Source organism: Girardinichthys multiradiatus, chromosome 2 (assembly GCF_021462225.1).
Source record: "Girardinichthys multiradiatus isolate DD_20200921_A chromosome 2, DD_fGirMul_XY1, whole genome shotgun sequence".
NCBI lineage: Eukaryota > Metazoa > Chordata > Actinopteri > Cyprinodontiformes > Goodeidae > Girardinichthys > Girardinichthys multiradiatus.
In genome coordinates, this window is record NC_061795.1 from 41,341,510 (window position 1) to 41,362,767 (window position 21,258).

General features: G+C 38.6%; 1 protein-coding gene across 1 annotated transcript in view; it reads right to left on the reverse strand.

Moving 5' to 3' along the window:
• The window catches only part of tead1a (TEA domain family member 1a), a 67,293-nt gene that overhangs the window by 38,407 nt on the left and 7,628 nt on the right, over window positions 1-21,258 (reverse strand). Inside the window, exon 2 of the mRNA XM_047390389.1 lies at window positions 1,682-2,091. Coding sequence (XP_047246345.1) covers window positions 1,682-1,886 — 205 coding nt within the window. The 5' untranslated portion in view covers window positions 1,887-2,091. The remainder of the gene's footprint in view (window positions 1-1,681; window positions 2,092-21,258) is intronic.

A 21,258-nucleotide genomic window follows, 5' to 3' on the forward strand; every position in this document is an offset into this window, starting at 1 on the left:
CTCCAGGTCCTTCCACAATCTAGCATGTGCAGACTCAGCTTGGAGGTAAAGCGCTGACCCTGGGCAGATCTGCTGGATCTTGAGGGTCAGTTGCCACATCATAAGACGTTGTTGCAGGGTAGGACATAGCAGATTTAAGATTCCATACAGGACCGAATCCGACCTTGCATCCAGGCCTAAGAGAGAACCCACTTGGCATTGGACTGTTAATGTGCTTATAGTGCCAACATTGTTATTCATTTGAGATTTTCTTCATTGCAATATTGTCACATTCAGTTTTATTTCATTTTCACCAATTGATTAGGGTGCTTGGCTTTTTTTTGGTGTATTTAATTTATTGATATTTGCAAACAATTGCTAATAGGGGTCATTGAATTCAATGGAACTTTAACAATGTTCCAAAGAATTCCTTAAAAAGCTGTTCCTTGTTAAGTGATCGCCAAAGTTCGATTTTACAGCAGTAAAATACAGCAGCTTCTATGAACCCACCATTAAGCCCTGATCTCAGTCTCATAGAAAATGTATGGACAGAGCTGAAAAGGTGTGTGCAAGCAAGGCAGCTCAGTAGCATCAATTCTGTCAAGTGGAATGGGTCAGAATTCAAGCAAACCGTTTTGAGAAGCTTGTGAAAGGAGCCCCAAAACGTTTGACCCAAGTCATGCAGTCTAAAGTCGCTGACAAATACTAAGAATAAATGTGTAAGATTTTGAATTTGAAGAAAGTAATAAAAATGTTCCAGTTGGCATCTTTGGTAACCTGAACTAACCCAAAACATCAAATGTTTAATGTGATTTAATGCTGTGAGAAAAAAACACGAGTGTTTTCATACAGTGTAAATATCTGGATTCATCTTTATATGGCCTATAAAGTCCTTCTCAGGTTAAAAAAATAGATGGAAGTTGATATAAATGCTTCATCTTTTATCTTTCTTTTTATCTAATATGATGTTTGATGCAGCAAAGATACTCTAGGAGATGCACTGGACTACACAGGAGCAGAATCAGACCTCTTCACTGTGGCTATGAAAATAAGTTGTGTAATGTCTGAAACCCATCAAAATCCAGCATTTATAGAGTATGAATCTAGATCAAATATAGATACACAAACTCAGTAATAAAAAAAAAATAGTAAAAAAGAAAACCAGTAAAAGAGAGTCGAAGGGGGGACGCAGCTGGTGGCAGCCAGAGGACCATCTGTTCATCAGTCTATTAGTTCAAACACACAAATACTCTCCCACTTCTGTCACACTCTTGTACTAACACACACACACACACACACACACACCAGCTACAGCATGCCACCATTTCCTCGCTTTTACAGCTTATGTTTCATTCCCCTTTCTCTGACACTTGATGCACAGTGAGACAATCTTCCATCTCCACAGTCTACGTCATTTTTCTCACCGTCTCACACCAGAAAATTTAACAAGCCGGCCAATCGCTGCCCATTGTCTAAGGATGTAATTTCTTTCAGTAGTAATGTATTACATATGGCTTTTATAAATATAGATAAAAAGAGGAACCCAAGCACTAAAACTAGAAGGTTATCGCCCTGAGAGATCTGAAACACCAACATTTAAAGCATCAAACCTTTTCTAAAATACACAGAGACATTTATTTTAAAAAAATTGAATTATTAAAATGGCTTGTGCCGGAACATCAGACCAGCTTAAGCTACTCACCGTACATCTTCCCTTCATCTGACAGTATAATCTTCCTCCTCCCACAGGGCGGATATATGGCCAGGGCCTCTTGGAAGCTCTGCTCGATGTCTGGGCTCCAGACCCCCTCGGGGTCCCCATCCATAGTCTTGTCTCCTCCTGAATCACTGAGTCTGTCCATGTCCTCCCCTGGACTCTCACTGCCACTCCAGCTACTGCGCTCCATCCTGGCAGCTAACTGTGCTTAGCTGATGGTGGTGTTTAGATTTTTTTTTTTTTTAATGGCGAAAACTAACTTGTAAAAGTGAAACGTAAAAAGCCAATATCGAGGCTTTTTATTGTCTCAGTACAGATATCTTTAAATGGCAGCCAGGAATGAACAAAAAGGTCAGCCAGTCGATGCAGAACACCAGCATCAGAAGGACCAAAACCTACGAAAGAAAGATGACAAATATGTTAGTTGCTGTGCAAATTTATCATGTATTAGCTGTTATATAAAACTTACAGTAATCCAATAAAGTTATTATTTGCAGCAGACATAAAATGTATGGCTTTAATGTAAAAGTTCCTTGGCCGTATTTATTTTTAATTGTTTTACTCATTTTTATGTTTTTAACCAAAAGCTGAAGTTTTGAGGGGATAAGACCCTGAATCCCCGGGGTACTGTAACTACTTGACCAACATCCTCCCTCCAGCTGCTCACTTCTGCTCTGGAAACAGCTGGATTTCACTTTCAGCTTTTGCAGTTTGCTTTTTTAATATCAAGAACAGATTTCTGGGCAATTGTGCGAGACACACAACAGAACACTTTTACTGCTCTTTCTTGCCCAGTTTCTAGCCACTCATTTAAAAAAAAGTTAATGTGTTATAATTTTGTCCATTTAGCCATTAATTTAAATGCAGCTTTCAGAGTAACATGTCATAAGCCTGAATCCCAGCTGCTAAAACACAAACTATTGCTTCTTTTCATGAAGGAAATTGGCTATTTTGTTAAATCGCTGTGGTACATCGTAACCACATAAGTGGAGCGAGCGACTGAGGGGCAGACAAGCAGAGAACGACTACGCACAGCTACTGGCAGATTTAGGAGAGGGGATAAAAAACAGAGAAAAAGAAACTAAACGGGCTTGCCAGCTGCCCACAATTCTTCTATAATCCCCCACGGTAAACAGCAGGGTTGGCGCGCCAACCACCGCACAAACATATGCACACCGACACATAGAAACACACACAATTACAGTGCCAGCCCCTCGGGCGAACACATGTCACTTTGTCTGGCCTTCTACTGTTCACACTTCCCATGCAGAGTCCCTCACCACAGCCCGAACAAGCCTGCAAGTGTGAAGTAAGTGTGTGTATGTGTGTGCGCATTGGTCTGGCTAATTTTTACACAATTACACTTGACAGAGTGCATGGTTGCAAGTGAAACACGCGAAACAGCAGGCAACAGTTTGGGCTCTAAATCATTTGTACACAAGATCTTGTGCAAGGCAGGTGTTTTTTTTCCAAACACCTGAGGGAAAACACTGCGAGTCTGCAAGAAAACATCTGCTGGCGAAGACTCAGAGGCATGAGTAATGAAGGAAATCTGCCGGTTTACCAGAATCAGCCCTCTGGACCTCTCTCCATGCTTATTCTGTTCAAGCCCATTTCCGTTTCCTCTCTAGCTTCACACAGTCTCTGCCCCTCTGCAGCGGTTTTCCATTCAAACAAGGATTCATTCATCCAGCAGGACATATGTCTGTGCAACAGCCACATTTCCTTCCTAAAGTGTTTAAAAGCATCTCTGAAAACTAGACTTTTTGGTGTTAAAAATCAAGACATTCTCCTCACAGGATGCAAAAGTTATCTTTTTAAGGAGCATCCAACGTTTTAGGAGGAATTTTGGCATCTGTATCTAAATGTGACAGAAAAAAATGAAAAAATCTGCTGCATGAAAGATTTAAGGCTGGTGGGAGAGCCTAGCCTCAGTTCACAATATACTTTACTTTTTTATTTTGCAAAGTGCATTTTAAAGCCTACTGTCGAGAGATTCCGACAACGATTCCAGTTTTCAATTTAGGTTAAAACTTATTTTCTTTTCTTTTGAAAAGTGTCCTTTGTGAGGAATCACTTTGACTCTGAGCTGTATGACATTTTGTTTCAGTTCAGTTTATGTATGTTTCCTAGATTCCTTATCTCATTTTAATGCATTTTACAAGACAAAACATTGGATATCCAATGATATGGAATCAAATTTGGTCCAATTTGAATACCTATCAATCCAGTTTAAATCAGTACAAATGCATCATCACTTTCAGATATACAAACTGATGGACAACATAGTTCAACATATCTGTAAGCCTTCTAATAGATTCTTAAACATAAATGCGTTAAAAACAGAAATGAATAAATAATTACTAAAACTGCACCAAGTTAAAACTTCCCAGCAACCTTTGCTGCAGACAATCAGGCAGAGCATTTAATAGAAAAGTCTAAGTCTAGTCACTAATGACTGAAATTATCATTCTTACATTGGATGTGATATGGACTCTAGTGTGGATATAACACTGCATTTCTGTATGTTATAAACCTATTATTATCCTGGGGACTAAATTGAATTATTATCTTTTTTAGTATGTTCAATTTTACATCTTAAAAAAAAGGAGTAAAAAAAAAAATCTGTATCAAACAGGAGGTGCTTTAATTTTTAAAAACGAAAAGTGTCCATGCATTGATGCAAGCATCGCAGTGACAAAAAAAAGACTTCAGGTGTCAGATGTCAGATTTTAGAACCAAGCTAATTTTGTTCTGAACTGACCCAAAGCTATTTAAATCAAAGTTCAAATTCAGAGATATCCATGGTCATTATTTTGAGGCGATAACTAACTGGAACAGGTTTTTTGTCCAGCATTAACACCTCCTGGCTAAGAAAGCAAACACACCCTTCAATAGGAGAACATGTGCATATCTGTAAACCCTACCATCTGTGGCTCACTGATTGTAAATGATGCTCGATGTAGATGTAAAAAAAAAATGGCTGAACTTGAGGCTGATGTTAACTCCTATTACTATTAACATATACTATCAAGAAACATTACAGAGAACTCATGCATATTATACCCATTTCAAAACTTTGGCTGAAGTGGCGCTTGTAATTCCAGTCTCTAGTGTGACGGCAGAGCACAGATTCAGCCTCCGGAACGACATCAAAACAGCCACGAGAAGTCATCTGTCTGAGGCAAAAGTCCAAAACCTCATGACAGTAGCCTCTACAGCAATCCCACTCCAGACATTTTATTATGCACAAGCGGGTGCGCAGTTCAGATCCATGTGGGCCAGGAAGTTGTGAGACTGTGATCAGTTCATATTTTAAGTGCAGTCATTTAATATAATTATTTATATGTAGTTACTGGGACCACAGTCAGTGTTTTTTGTCACTGCGGAGAAAAAGTTAAATGTATTCATCTGGATGATGTGGATTCTCTGTTCAGCTTGTTTTGACTGAATATTAATTAAAATGAATGAAAATTATTTTATTAATTGTTTAATTATTATCACTTTAACAAACAAAGTGACAGGTAAGTAAGGTGATTATTAGCCATCCCACTAAAAGTACCTTAAGCAATGACTATGAATGTCCAATTTTGTGTTATGACAACTTTGTAAAGCTCTGGCAGCCTGCTGCTGATTAACCGCCAACCTGATCATGCTTCACACCAGTCCCCACCACAATCCTTTACAGAAAAGTGCAGAAATTAATGGTTGCAAATCGACTGCTCTGCTGTGTGTACTTGTCTGATTCTGTGTTATGCTCACTGAACACTTTAAAAATATGTATTTTATAGTATTTTGGAACCAAGTGGAAAAACTATTTGTGACGGAGGGCCAAACAAGAGCACTGCAAGAAAATACTGCTATACGCTGAGACTGGCTAATGGTACATATGTTAGCATTTTCATTTTGACCAGCCATCCATTGTCTTCCCCTTATCAGTGATCAGGTTGCAGAGGCAACAGGTCCCAGATGGGAACCCCAGACATCTTACTCCCCTGCGACATTCTGCAGCACATTCTAGGGAATCACAAGACGTCCCCAGGCCAGAAAGATTATACGGTCTGTCCAGTGAGTTCTAGGTCTTCCCCCGGGTCTCCCCCTAGTGTGACGTTGCTCGAAATGTCCAAATAGAGGTGCCAAGTAGGCATTCCGTTCTGATGCAAATACAGAGCAAAGGAGCAGGAGGGGCTTTTATTTAATGCTACATATTTTGCCAAAAAGTAAACATAACAGTTTTAAGTCACTACACCCAGATTTTTGCTCTAACATATAGACATCAGTCATGTGAACTTGCTAACAAGGTCCTACACACCATTTTGAATATTTTGTTAAATGCTTAAAATCACTTCTTAAATGGTATTTACAGTCAACAATAAAAAAAAAAATGATTAGGGGACATGGTTCAGACTAAAACTCATGAGGACAAAATCAGGATTTTAGATGTCCTCAATGTCCCACCCAAATCAAGCTGCTAACTTTATCTTTGGAGTGCAGAAGACTTTCAGAGCTTTGCCAAGGAAAACGTTGTCCATGTCAGCCATAAATGACGCAATGAAAGCTGTGGGAGTGAACTAAAACCATAAAGTGTGGGCCAGACAGCTAAACAATGAGATTCAGATTCAGTGAAAACGTTAAGGTCTGTCCCTAAAAGTATTCCTTGTTCAGTTTTCACCCTCAAACAGCGTTGGTGTGACCAGCAGCTGTGAACATCAGGGCAAAACATGGTTGAAGCAACTCTAGTTCAAAACGTTTCTCCTTTCACACATTGTTTGTGCCTGATGCAAACAAAAACTGACCACACTGTTATTTTTATCCCATTTATGTGTGCAAGAAACCAACAAAGGTCAGCCAGTATTTTCAGATAATTTCTAAACAAAATTATACATGTTGGTTTATTACAGCAGTTCCAAATGAGAGAATTTAGTTTAACTTTTACAGCAAAATACAGAAACAACTTTACACAGACAGCTCTAGTTTTAGGGATGCCTGGTACAAACCAAATTACAAACTAATTCATGATTTTTATAGCTTGGCTTCAATTTATACTATGCCAAAAAGTTATCTTACAATTCTACACATTTTTTTTTATCTTGCCAAGATCTTGAATCAATGGTAGCAGAGTTGGACAGCCAATTATTCTACAACACATTCGCAAATATTTAAGGCCTCTTGTATAAAAAGGATTTGAGCTTTAGCCTGAGAATTAGCTCTGGGCTTGTTTTTTGTAGTGAAAACATCTCAAAAGAAATGTATTGAATTCAAAAGTAAAAGTGTTAGCATGAAATGTTAGCATTTGAATTGCTGTTTCAGATGTTTGAAAATTATAAGAGCCCATCCAACATTCTCTAAACTGACAACACTACTGTTGGTAAGATACTGCTTTCTCTTAACTACTGCATGTCTCCACCTTCAGAATCAGAATCAGAAAAGCTTTATTGCCAAGTACGTTTTTGGACATACAAGGAATTTGTTTTGGCGTAGTTGGTGCAATAGAGTACAAAACAGTATAAACATATCTACAATATAATATAAATATATGTGCACAGTTTTAAGTGAGTGAGAGTAAATATAGAGCAGTATTGGGTGCGAGAGCAGTACAACAGTGCAGGTGATCATTGTGCAAGTATGGCAGTGCAAGTAAACAAAACTTTCTGCTAAAATAAACAATCTCAGAAGAGATATGAGTGAAAGTGGGAATTAGTGGCAGATGGACACTGGAGAAAGACATTTGTCATAAGAATTCAATGAGACTACATGGCAAGTCCCCTGCTCCCCAGCTACCCCTCCCCTCTGTCACAAAGGCCGACCCCAGCCTCTTCAGCCAGAACAGCAGGCTTCATGGAGTCAGTGCCAGCCCTCAGAACCACACACAGAGGGCATCCAGCCACAATCCCACAGCTGCCTTCAACTCTCATGTACCCTCCTGTGCTTTGGCTTTTTTCCCCCCCACGTTCTCCCTTAGCATTCATCGGCCTCCTTCAGGAGCTACATGTCCTCATGTTTAAACTGACATAGTCCCTTCATCTTCCACTCTATTCCAAGCATTTTTTATTAAGATCCTCATTTCAAACAATGATCTAATTCACTGTGTTATGCCACATTTTAATGCTGTTGGGAATTATTCAGAAACTGGGTTGATATGTGATTTCAAATTTTTTTTAAGCATTTTAATGTACATCAAGGACTATATGGCACAGCGTTCATTTTTTACGAGTGAAAATGTGACCGAAGTTTAAGTATATCTGAACAGTCTCAGGGATGCCTCATTTATCTTGCCATGTTAAGATGCTCCAGTGCAGACTTTCACAAGGTGAGATCTGTCAAACACACTTCATGTTATTCAAAAGGTCTGAATGTATTTAGGTTTATGATGTTCAGCCTGAACTGATGTACTGCGTGTCCCTGAACACCCTACTGGAGGACATTTGCAGAATTCTGTGTGGAGTGCAACTTTTTAGGATGGTAGTTTTGTGGAGCAATTTGAATTTCTATTTTGGACCATTATCATTTTATACCAACCTACTTCTGTTTCGAACTCAAACTAACTATCTTGTACAGGTCCTTCTCAAAAAATTAGCATATTGTGATAAAGTTAATTATTTTCTATAATGTCATGATGAAAATTTAACATTCATATATTTTAGATTCATTGCACACTAACTGAAATATTTCAGGTCTTTTATTGTCTTAATATGGATGATTTTGGCATACAGCTCATGAAAACCCAAAATTCCTATCTCACAAAATTAGCATATTTCATCCGACCAATAAAATAAAAGTGTTTTTAATACAAAAAAACGTCAACCTTCAAATAATCATGTACAGTTATGCACTCAATACTTGGTCGGGAATCCTTTTGCAGAAATGACTGCTTCAATGCGGCGTGGCATGGAGGCAATCAGCCTGTGGCACTGAGGTCTTATGGAGGCCCAGGATGCTTCGATAGCGGCCTTTAGCTCATCCAGAGTGTTGGGTCTTGAGTCTCTCAACGTTCTCTTCACAATATCCCACAGATTCTCTATGGGGTTCAGGTCAGGGGAGTTGGCAGGCCAATTGAGCACAGTGATACCATGGTCAGTAAACCATTTACCAGTGGTGTTGGCACTGTGAGCAGGTGCCAGGTCGTGCTGAAAAATGAAATCTCCATCTCCATAAAGCTTTTCAGCAGATGGAAGCATGAAGTGCTCCAAAATCTCCTGATAGCTAGCTGCATTGACCCTGCCCTTGATAAAACACAGTGGACCAACACCAGCAGCCGACACGGCACCCCAGACCATCACTGACTGTGGGTACTTGACACTGGACTTCTGGCATTTTGGCATTTCCTTCTCCCCAGTCTTCCTCCAGACTCTGGCACCTTGATTTCCGAATGACATGCAGAATTTGCTTTCATCCAAAAAAAGTACTTTGGACCACTGAGCAACAGTCCAGTGCTGCTTCTCTGTAGCCCAGGACTGGGGAATGCGGCACCTGTAGCCCATTTCCTGCACACGCCTGTGCACGGTGGCTCTGGATGTTTCTACTCCAGACTCAGTCCACTGCTTCCGCAGGTCCCCCAAGGTCTGGAATCGGCCCTTCTCCACAATCTTCCTCAGGGTCCGGTCACCTCTTCTCATTGTGCAGCGTTTTCTGCCACACTTTTTCCTTCCCACAGACTTCCCACTGAGGTGCCTTGATACAGCACTCTGGGAACAGCCTATTCGTTCAGAAATTTCTTTCTGTGTCTTACCCTCTTGCTTGAGGGTGTCAATAGTGGCCTTCTGGACAGCAGTCAGGTCGGCAGTCTTACCCATGATTGGGGTTTTGAGTGATGAACCAGGCTGGGAGTTTTAAAGGCCTCAGGAATCTTTTGCAGGTGTTTAGAGTTAACTCGTTGATTCAGATGATGAGGTACATAGCTCGTTTAGAGAGCCTTTTAATGATATGCTAATTTTGTGAGATAGGAATTTTGGGTTTTCATGAGCTGTATGCCAAAATCATCCATATTAAGACAATGAAAGACCTGAAATATTTCAGTTAGTGTGCAATGAATCTAAAATATATGAATGTTAAATTTTCATCATGACATTATGGAAAATAATTAACTTTATCACAATATGCTAATTTTTTGAGAAGGACCTATACTTATATACCTAAACTTTGCAAAACATGTTATTTCTCCTGGTGGTTAGTTGATAAATTGCACCAAAACTACTCAAAACTCAGTCATAATTTAATCAGATATTATAATTCTGAAATGTTATTTTGCATTTCCTGTAATTCTAAGTGCTCTTTAAAACATTTGTTAGTTATGATTTGACAGACTGACCTTTGATGAGATCAAAATACCTAAGAGCAACCTCCCGCTGGTAGACATTTTCCTTACAGTTGCCTGTGAGGAGACTACCGAAAAATAAGTATTTTCTTCTGTCTATTTCTGTGTCCTGTCCTAAGACCCAAGGTACAATTCGGTGGGCCTGGTAACCTTGCAGTGTCAGGTTAAGTTTGCTCTACAAAACAACAAAATGGAGATATTCCTCCTGTTGCATTGTTGGCTTCACATGTTGACTCAGATTCACGTATGAAAGAGGAAAGGCCACAACGATTATAAAGAGAAAAAGATGGTAAGTGGAGTTGGGAAAAACTCAATTATCACAACAGCAAAGACAAACAAAACAAAACCAACAAAGGAAGGAAGAAAGAACAGTTTTGAAAAAATAGGTTAAAAAAGGAAATAAAATGCCAGCACAGTGAACTAAAAGTTCATGAACAAAATATGAATTGTTTCTTTGTTCATATATGTATGTGTGTTTGTGTGTGTGTGTGTGTGTGTGTGAGTGTGTGTGTGTGTGTGTGCCTACACTTCTATATGAAACTGAGAAAGGACCATCAAAACCAACAAATAAGTCATTTTGGGACATTTGCTCACTTTTTTCATTGTGTTTTTGTGTTAGGGATTAGGTCTGGGACTAAGGTCTGAATGGACCTTAGGTTAGGTGTAGGGTGAGGTATGTTCTGCTAATGGTGAGGTTTCTGAGATTCATCATGATGAGAAACTAAATGTTTGCAAACTACAAACACTGAGTAATGGCTGGATTGCCGTTTGAACTATTTTGCAATTACTGGTTTAAAGAAAGCATTAATAGTAACCAATAAATTTGAAAACATGAGTAAAAGCAATTATTGTGTGCTCTTTAGCTGTGAATCGGCACTACTTCTTGTCATGAGATAAAGGGTAAGTGTTGCTGATAAAACACCTGTTTCTACAGTTTTTTCATGATTACATGTAGCACTTTACAAAGATCCCATTATAAAATGGAAAAAAAACCTTTTTAACTGTTTTTGATTTAAACATACAATCACCTTGTTGGCTTGCTGTGCATTAACACACACACACTGATGCAGCATCAAGCTGCCTCTGTTTGCTCTGTGTGAACTACAGAAGAGAAACAAGAATGCCACAGTTGCCACTATAAGGAGCAACCAAAAGTTTAAAAATGGCTATATTTTCCACTGCACAATGAACCAAGCCTGCATGAAGACAGCAAACTCACGGCTAACATTACCATCTAAGAAAACCTTGTGATCATAACCTGGGATGTGAAAAGCAGTTACATCAACACAATAGATTTTAGATTTTTACATTATTTAGACAAGATACCCTCACTGCAGTTCACCTCCTAAACAAAAGTTGCTGCTACAGGAAAAATTACATTGCAGCATTGGCAATAAAAGCAGTCAGAAAGCACATTATTTACACACAAAGATAATGGCACATTTTGACTTTTTTAAACTAAACTTTGCCATAATTTCATCTAATAGATTTAGTCCAGCTATCGCTAGAAACAGATCTGCTTACAGATTCGCCCCCGCTTTTTAAAACACTCAAATTGTGCAACACCCAACAAAATGAGGAGAAGCTCAAATAGTCATAACGACTCAAAAGCAAGTTGTATGTTTGCTTAAAGACAATGCAAGTCCTGCCAATTGGCCATATTTTAAGGTGTCATTTTATGAGAACAGCTGCCCTAAATTAAGCTATAGCGACCATCTCTACTGATCTCAAATGGAACTGAGAAATTTAACAGACTAAACAGAATATTTTCTCTATGATATAATATAATAAATGTTAATTTGTTTTCACAGCACTAAAAAGGGCAATCCTGCAAAAGCAAAGAACTGCTTACATGCAATATTTCGTATGCTGTAATATTTCCAGCTCCATGCATTAAACTCTGCTTCCCAATAATAATATCAATTGGAGGGACTTGCATTGCTTTAAACTCAAACTTGATGTAAATTTTAATAACTAAAAGGTGAAGGATAGAGGTGGAGACACCATGATGATGGAAAAGGAAAATAAGCATGAGGAAAGTGTGGGTCAACAGTTTTCCATATCAACATCTCAATAATAAATAACAGTTTTCAGAATACTGCAGAACATTAACTCTGACCGTTTAAACTTCCTAATTAAAGCAAGATGATAAACCAGAAACAGTGATAGAGCGCTACTAAATAAATACACTCAGCAGCAGCAGCAGCACACATTTAGGATTTCTAATGTAGGGTGTGTATAATATTGTATATTTAATTTTATGTTTTCAAGTACAAAATGTACTTGAATTTTTAAGTAGTCCTTTTGCACCTTTAATTTCCTCTTGCTTCCGACACTGATGATGAACAGTATCCCAAATGATTTTCTATTATCTGATTATCATCAAATATCAGTTGATATTACACCCATAGAGGACACCAGTCAACATCAAAACTTAGTGCAACTTGTATCACTGTCCATCACATCCATTACAGTCAATGCCTTCCTGCACAGGGGTCACAGGGCCAACAACACGAGTTCTGCTGAGGACACGTGTCCTTGCCTGCCTTAACATGTGCAATGAACACACCGCCGTCAGTAGTTTTCAACCAGCTTCACTCCTCTGTGCGGTACCCACTTATGATCCACTCACACATGACAGCACATGGTGGGAAATGTGTGCAGGGCATTGATGCAAACAGAGGTCAAAAAGCAGGAAACAACAAATGCCTTTTCAGAAAGCTACACAAACTGTGGACAGGAGCAACTTTACTCAAAGTGGCTGCAACTGGCTGAAATGTTTCAAGGACATTTTCAAGTTATCATCCCTCAAATATTTAACAGTGTTTCCAGCAGGTTGTGAAGCTGGAAAGCCGTTTTTCAATACATAACCTGCTGAAACCAGATATATACAGGGGTTGGACAATGAAACTGAAACACCTGTCACTTTAGTGTGGGAGGTTTCATGGCTAAATTGACCCAGCCTGGTAGCCAGTCTTCATTGATTGCACATTGCACCAGTAAGAGCAGAGTGTGAAGGTTCAATTAGCAGGGTAAGAGCACAGTTTTGCTCAAAATATTGAAATGCACACAACATTATGGGTGACATACCAGAGTTCAAAAGAGGACAAATTGTTGGTGCACGTCTTGCTGGCGCATCTGTGACCAAGACAGCAAGTCTTTGTGATGTATCAAGAGCCACGGTATCCAGGGTAATGTCAGCATACCACCAAGAAGGACAAAACACATCCAACAGGATTAACTGTGGACGTAAGAGGAAGCTGTCTGAAAGGGATGTTCGGGTGCTAACCCAGATTGTATAAAAAAAACATAAAACCACGGCTGCCCAAATCACGGCAGAATTAAATGTGCACCTCAACTCTCCTGTTTCCACCAGAACTGTCCATCGGGTACTCCACAGGGTCAATATACACGGCCAGGCTGCTATAGCCAAACCTTTGGTCACTCATGCCAATGCCAAACATCTGTTTCAATGGTGCAAGAAGCGCAAATCTTGTGCTGTGGACAATGTGAAACATGTATTGTTCTCTGATGAGTCCACCTTTACTGTTTTCCCCACATCCGGGAGAGTTACGGTGTGGAGAAGCCCCAAAGAAGCGTACCACCCAGACTGTTGCATGCCCAGAGTGAAGCATGGGGGTGGATCAGTGATGGTTTGGGCTGCCATATCATGGCATTCCCTTGGCCCAATACTTGTGCTAGATGGGCGCGTCACTGCCAAGGACTACCGAACCATTCTTGAGGACCATGTGCATTCAATGGTTGAAACATTGTATCCTGAAGGCGGTGCCGTGTATCAGGATGACAATGCACCAATACACACAGCAAGACTGGTGAAAGATTGATTTGATGAACATGAAAGTGAAGTTGAACATCTCCCATGGCCTGCACAGTCACCAGATCTAAATATTATTGAGCCACTTTGGGGTGTTTTGGAAGAGCGAGTCAGGAAACGTTTTCCTCCACCAGTATCACGTAATGACCTGGCCACTATCCTGCAAGAAGAATGGCTTAAAATCCATCTGACCACTGTGCAGGACTTGTATATGTCATTCCCAAGACGAAATTACGCTGTATTGGCTGGAAAACGAGGCCCTACACCATACTAATAAATTATTGTGGTCTAAAACCAGGTGTTTTAGTTTCATTGTCCAACCCCTGTATATATGCTGCATTAACACACTCACTGTCTTACATTAGATCAGACTAGACTTTTTTTTTAGGTCAGTGAGGATTAGCAAACTTATTTCTATTTGCTGAATGCCAAAATAACAAGACAGAGGTTTATAAAGAATTTTAAAATGTTTTACATGCATTTCCTTAGTATTTGGTAGAGATTTGGGTCAAATGTCTTTGGGTATCCTTCCACAAGTTTCTCACAATAGTTTGCCAAAATTCTGGCCCATTCCTCCTGACAGAACTGGTGTAACTGAGTCAGGATTGTAGGCAACCTTGCCCACACACACCTGTTCAGCTCTGCACACAACATTTCAATAGGACTGAGATCAGTAGTTTGTGATGGCAATTCCAAGATGTGCGATTCTTTAAGCCACTTTTTGATTAATGTAACGGTATGTTTAGGGTCATTCTCTATTTGGAACACCCATTTGCCCCTTTAACATTCCAGTTGATCGATCGATCAATCAATCAACCAGCCTTTATTTATAGAGCACTTTACACACCTAAGAGACCAAGGCGCTGTACAGATCCAAAAATAAAAATAAAACAAAAACACATGAATAACCAAAAGACACAAACACCAACAATACCACAAATAACCAAGAAGGAAAGAACAACTAAATACAATAAAAACAGTAAGTAAGAAAACAGAAAAGACTAATAATTAAAATAAACAGCCTGATATTTCTACTCAACTGGAATTAAAAACCAAGTAAAAAAAAAGTGTTTTTAAAAGGGACTTAAAATCATTTAAGGTATTAGCCATCCCTACAATAAGGGGAGGATTGTTCCAGAGTTTGGGAGCAACAACAGAAAGGTTTCTGTCTCCTCAGATCACAAGACAAGTCCTAGGAACATCTAAAAGCAACAGTTCTGATCTCAAACTTCTCCTGGGAACATACTTGTGCCAAAACTCTGTTAGGTAAGGAGGTGCCTGCGTGTTTAAACACTTAAAAGCCAAATTTTAAATCAATCCTAAAACGCACAGGTAACCAGTGCCCACATAATAGTTAATGTCTGTGACCTGTTTTGTGAAGTGCACCAGTCCCTCCCACAGAAACACCTACATGACATACTTTGCAGCATGGATGGTATCTTGAGGCTTGCAAGCTTCCTATTTTTTTCCCCAACTTCAACAATGGTCTGACCAAAGGCGTTTGGTCTTTGTCCACGTGTGCATTTACTAACTGCTTTCGGTGCAATGGCTTCTTCCTCGTTGAGTGCCATTCCTGCCCATGTTGGCGCAGACCTCATTTCCCTTTGGATAATAACTCTTCTTACAAGCCAGCATCTTCACAAGGTTTTACAACATATTCATCTCTGGGACACAGAATCTGCCACCCCCTTCCTGAACAGTATGATGATTGGATGTTTCCATGGTGTTTATAATTGCATATAATGGTTTAAAAAATTTGGGACCTTCAGGCATATGGAAATTCTACCCATTGATGAACCAGACTTTAAAAGATCAGGAACATATTGATTTATCTTTAAAATATTTATATTTTATACTAGATATCAGGAAGAGCATTGTGGACATCCACAATGCTCTCTCTTCCTTATAACTTGTCTGATTTCAATGGATTTTCCACATACAAGGAAGCAAGGTGTTGGCTTAAAATACATCCCCAAATGTCTTTTATAAAAGGCATAACATCATCATTTCATCTTTTCCCAAATTGTTTAGAGGCATAGTAATATTAGTGCATGAAACCTCTGTACCTTTAATGCAGTAGTAAAAATCTAACTCAAACATTCTCTCACATTTTCCTGGCAAATTAAAATCCTAACGGACCTTAAACAGGAAAAGTCTCATTTATTGCCGAACAGTAAAAAAAAAAAAAAAAGAGAAAGTGGATGTAAATATTTGGTGCAAACTGTATCTGGACAAACATTGCAAATGTATAAGTTCTCTGCGTCTAAACTTTGATGTAACATCATCCAAGTTCTTCATCTCTGAACACTCGTGATGTTACTCCAGCATTGATGCACATCTCTGCATTCATATTCCATCATCAGATGTACCCAGTTTCACTGAATTCATCTCGAATAAATTCATCTTAAACAATGCAGAGAGAAAAATAAGTATTTTAGAGTCTTTGGTTGATTAGTTCAAACCTTTGTGCATAAAAAAAACACAAAAGACAAAATATTCAATGGGACACATGAGAAAGCTTTGCAAAAAAGTAACCAGTAAAGCCTCTTTTTATTCTTTTTCAGTGCTAATACGTACTTGAGAAAGACGGAGAGAGTTGCTTTATGAGGGTTGAAGAGGCTGTAATTCACAGCATGCGCCTCTCATTATTTTACCATCTCTTCTCAGAGGCATTACCATTTATGCACAGACTTAGTAATTGGTCACAGATTGCACACTGATACAGTGAAGTGCTTATTTCCTCGTGGAAATGTGATGGTAAAAGGTTTTAGCCGGCAGCTTCTCCATCATTCTTCTCCTGACAGTTTGGATTTTTTTGCCGAGTCAGGCTGAGCCATTATCCAGTCTCCTACTGGTGGACTGGGATGCTTGTTGTCACATGTCCACCATCACACACACACACACACACACACACACACACACACACGATGAAATCCTACAAGAGTTGGGGGGGAAATAAACGAAGCCTGGGGAGGTTGCAGCAATACCAACACCATTTAATAAGTGTGAACACGGGAGCAATGTGCCACGGCTGAACACACGTGTGGTGCATGTGCTTGCTTCTATGGATAAGTCTTATCCAACACCTTGTAAAGCAGCATTGTGTGGCTACACCAGCTTGAAAAGAGTACAGTGACCTCCATTTCCCCCATCTCTCACCACAATTACATCCTCTTCAGCTAGCGCAGGCTCCGCTCGCTTCTACTCTGCTCAAAACACACAAACACGCGTGCAAAGTGAATTAGCCCCCTGAACTGTGTTTTCCATCTGCGGTCCATTAAAACTTGGGTGTTGCTTAATTTAGACAGGCACAGGTTAGGAGGCAGGGAGTGCTGCTACTTGTCCATCCTGTAAACATGGAGGAGAGTGGGAGGGTGTTCAACAGCGATGCATAATTTTAATTATTATTAGTAGTAGTATTCTGTCCCCACACCAACATAACCGTTTCTTAACCAACAGACAACGAAGCAGTTTACCGATCCAGAATCAGTCAACAAGTGACCAAAATCTGTCAGCTTTCCCTCAAACTGCTCTGACTGGGGATTGACAGGTCAAAAACTGAAAAGTCTGATTTATTTCCTGTTCATTAATGCATCAAAACTTTAGACTCCCATTTTTTTTCTGTCTGCAAACGCATCAACAAACAGTGTTCTTTAATTCACTTTGTTCTGAGATTAGTAAAAAAAAAAATAAATCAGATAAAGGTTAAAGACAGACCCTTTGATGCACAAACAAGGATAATTTCATAATATATTTTTTTTGCAGGGCTGAAAAATTATATCTCTTTCAAGGAATCTGTAAATTTTTTATGGTCAATTTTGAAATAAATACGTTTTTGTTTATGTTCCTGAGAAAGAAAATCTGTGTGGTCAAGTGTTTCAGTTAAAAGCCAGATTGGTGCAATTCTACATTTTGGGTGCACTTCTGTTGAAACAGCAAATAAACAGACAGTAGAATAAATCGAAATACTAAAAGAGGCGTTTCACGAATTTACAAGTTTCTGTCATGGTGTTCTTGTGATTAAAAGTCCTTTTGTCAATGAAAAAAATGGACAAAGTGTTAGAGTGACTGGAGTTTTCTCTAACTGTGTAGAATGGAGTAATGTGCTGCTGCCCCTCCCCCACCTGTTACTGCCATTCTACTGTGTCACAAAAGGATACATCACATTTGGCTGTTTGGAAATATTTCCAGGCATTAAAAAAACAGACAGTCACCCATCATTCAGTCTACAGTTGGCTAGCTAAGAGGTGTGTCAGTTAAGCAGCTGAATGCAGGCTGGCTACCAGAGCAGAGGATTTAACCAGCTAATATCAACTTGTTATCCTTGTGTTACTCCGTAAAGGGCAAAAGAGGACAAAAAGTCTAATATTCAGTGCAATAAGAACTTGAACACTAAAACTAAATTTAGTTGATGTTTATTAAATATTTTGCTCTGTGTCTCAGAATCAAACTAAAGGCTAAATGTTTCAAACAAACTAAAAGTCAATCTGTTAGATTATTTTAGAAATAAACAGTGAATTTCATACCGGCTCATTATGTTTGCTTGTTTAACAACAGATTTCCTCCACAGTATATAGTTTTCTGCAGGCTGCAATGCAAATAATAATTTGAGTTACTATAAATAAAAAGAAAACTTTATTTTTTATTTTATCACCACGTCACTGAAAATGCTGGGTCCAACATGTAATATTCTCAGGGGATTTATATATGCAGAAACAAGTCATCTGAGCAAATATAAAAACAAACTGTATATTCTTTCATTTCTAAATGCACATTTGCAATTTTGAAATGGTGGAAGTTTTTTTCTTTTGCTCCATCGCAGTTGAAGCACAACAGTGATTTATGCAATGAAGCTGGGAGACTGAATAAAGCCGCAAAGACTTGATGGTTATTCACTGCTTTTGAAGGTTTTTTGTTTGTTTTTCTGTGTATTTGATTTCCTGGAACAATTGACATAGTTGAACATAAAATTTTAATTGTTTCTGTAATACATCATAGATTAAAAAACAGCAATTTTGTTAATATTATTTGATTTAGCCACCTCAAAAATAAATTATTTAATTAATAACTAGATGTTGTTTTCAGGACTTCCCTCATAAGGATGATGTTTGGACAACAATAACAATTATTATTGAATAATTCTTGATTATTTAAATAAAACTAAAAGCTGTGTTAACCTGAACTGCTCCAAATGAACTGATTTAACCTAGTTGTGTTAATTGCAAGTTGGAAATATTTCTAGAAAGTCAATAAAGTAGCAACTTGAGCTTGATCCTAACCTTATTCTGATTAAGTTTACAGATCTCAATCGTCCTTCAAATAGAAAAGAAAAGATTTCTTGAAGATATTTGAACAAATTTTCAGTGTTTTATAATCAACTCCTATAACTCAGGAAGAATCCTCATTACTAATTTCAGGGACTGAAATATTTTCTGTCGAAAACTATCAAATGCATCAACTAACAGGGGAACGGGGCTTTTACTACATTCTTAGACAACAGATTTAGCCTCTGACTCATTTTTTTGCATTCTTAAGCAGCAGCAAGGTCGGTTTTTCATTTGTTCAGCTAAGAATTGGTTTGTTGCATCATCCTTCATCATCTATGTTTCAGTTTTCTGTGTGTTAAAGCCCTTCTCAGGATTATTACAGTCCATTTTCTCTGCTTTCCAAACACATTTTTTCCCTCAGTCACGCAATGACTTTTAATTTAAAAATAAAGAGGAAAATGTTTCAGCTGGTAGGATCAATGTTCTCTATTGCAATCCTGAGGGAAACAAATTATTGCCAACTTATTTTTTCACTTATCCCGAGATTTAGAGGACCATCGGGATTTGTCCTGAAGAGTCCAAAAAATATTATATCTAATAACAGATTTAAGAATTGAATTTTAAAAAAAGAACTTGAAAACTACCAAAAGAAAGAGAAAAATGTCAATCTAAGAGCAATGTTTTAATAAACTGGACATAATAATTAATATGTTCAATTGAGAATCCTTAATCTTTTGGATAAAAATTTAACAAATAACAGTGTAATAGTCAGTGAATGGTGAGAGTTTCGGTTGACATTTTGGAGTTTTAGCCCAGAATTTGCGTTGCATAAACTTTAAACACACAAACCCCAACAACAGCAGCTGCTGTATTTTATCATAAACAACCATTTAACTGTATTGTGTTTGTGCTCCTAAATAAAAAAATAAAAAAATCTGCAGAGCTTCAGTTTAGAAATTGACGATAAGCTTATTGCTTTAGCTCCATCAGCAAGACTGGAAAAAGACATTCAATTGCTAAGAGCTCCTTTTTATTTATGAAGAACAATTAACCATGTTCCTTTAGCTTTTAAAACTTAAACAGTCCTGCTGACTCTAATGGAAGATCAGATTTCTTTTTTTGGTTCATTTCCTGTTTCAATCATCAGCTGCTAATGGCATCTATGAGCCGGACTGCAAGGAAACGATTCGAGGAAAACTCCAGGAAAAGACAAAGATGCCAAAATGTCCAGCTTGCAACAAGTTAACCAACAGAGAGTAATCAGTGCCCGCATGCACAACAGCAGAGGCGGTGAGCGGCGACAGCAGGGAACCCTTCCTCTGCTGTGAGAGTACTGGAGAACCAAGTGAAACCGTTGTTCCTCTCGGCACCGTGTTTATCATGTCAATTCCTCCGACCGGGAAAGTACACAAGAATTAGTCTGAATCAAGACTTCCTGTTCGCTTCCTGCTGTGGTCAGGAAACACCAGGGTTGATTCGGGCTTCCTATGGAGTTAGGTGGTGGGGTGGGGGTGTGATTCATCTACTTAACTGAAAGGCAAAAAGGATGGGATCTTATTCCATCTTGATCTTTTCCTTTATTTTTTATTGTAAAAAAACAGGATTAAACTAACTGAGTAGATGTTTATTGTAATTTTTCACATCTCCTTAGACACAAAAATGAAGAACATACATGAACATCTGGCAGCAAATATAATTAATCGGAGCTATGGTTTATAGTGACCGATGCACTGGGTTTACTCTTTTTCTAACCCTCTTTTTAAAAGCATTGTTTTAAAATGTGCCGTTGTTCATCTTATGCAAGTTTGTTTGTCCAGAACAGACAGGTTAGGTTGCCATTTCTTTGTACCTATGTCATAACTTTTTAAGATCAATGCACATCTACCTACTTGAAGGACATGTTCTCATGTCTTTCCTATATTTGAAGACAGACCTAGAGAAATGGGCCTTCTTCATATCAAGTGTTACTGGCCCCTGTTATTTTGTTGAAAAACATTTTTCCGAATGCTGGAACCCTCCCTAACCACTCAATAATGCATTTAAATAAAGATGATTTTTTCCTATTTTGTTAGAGTGACAATATGCTGCTAAAAGATTTAAGAAGGAGTTGATCCTGTTACAGTCTTCCTATCAAAGCGATATTAAA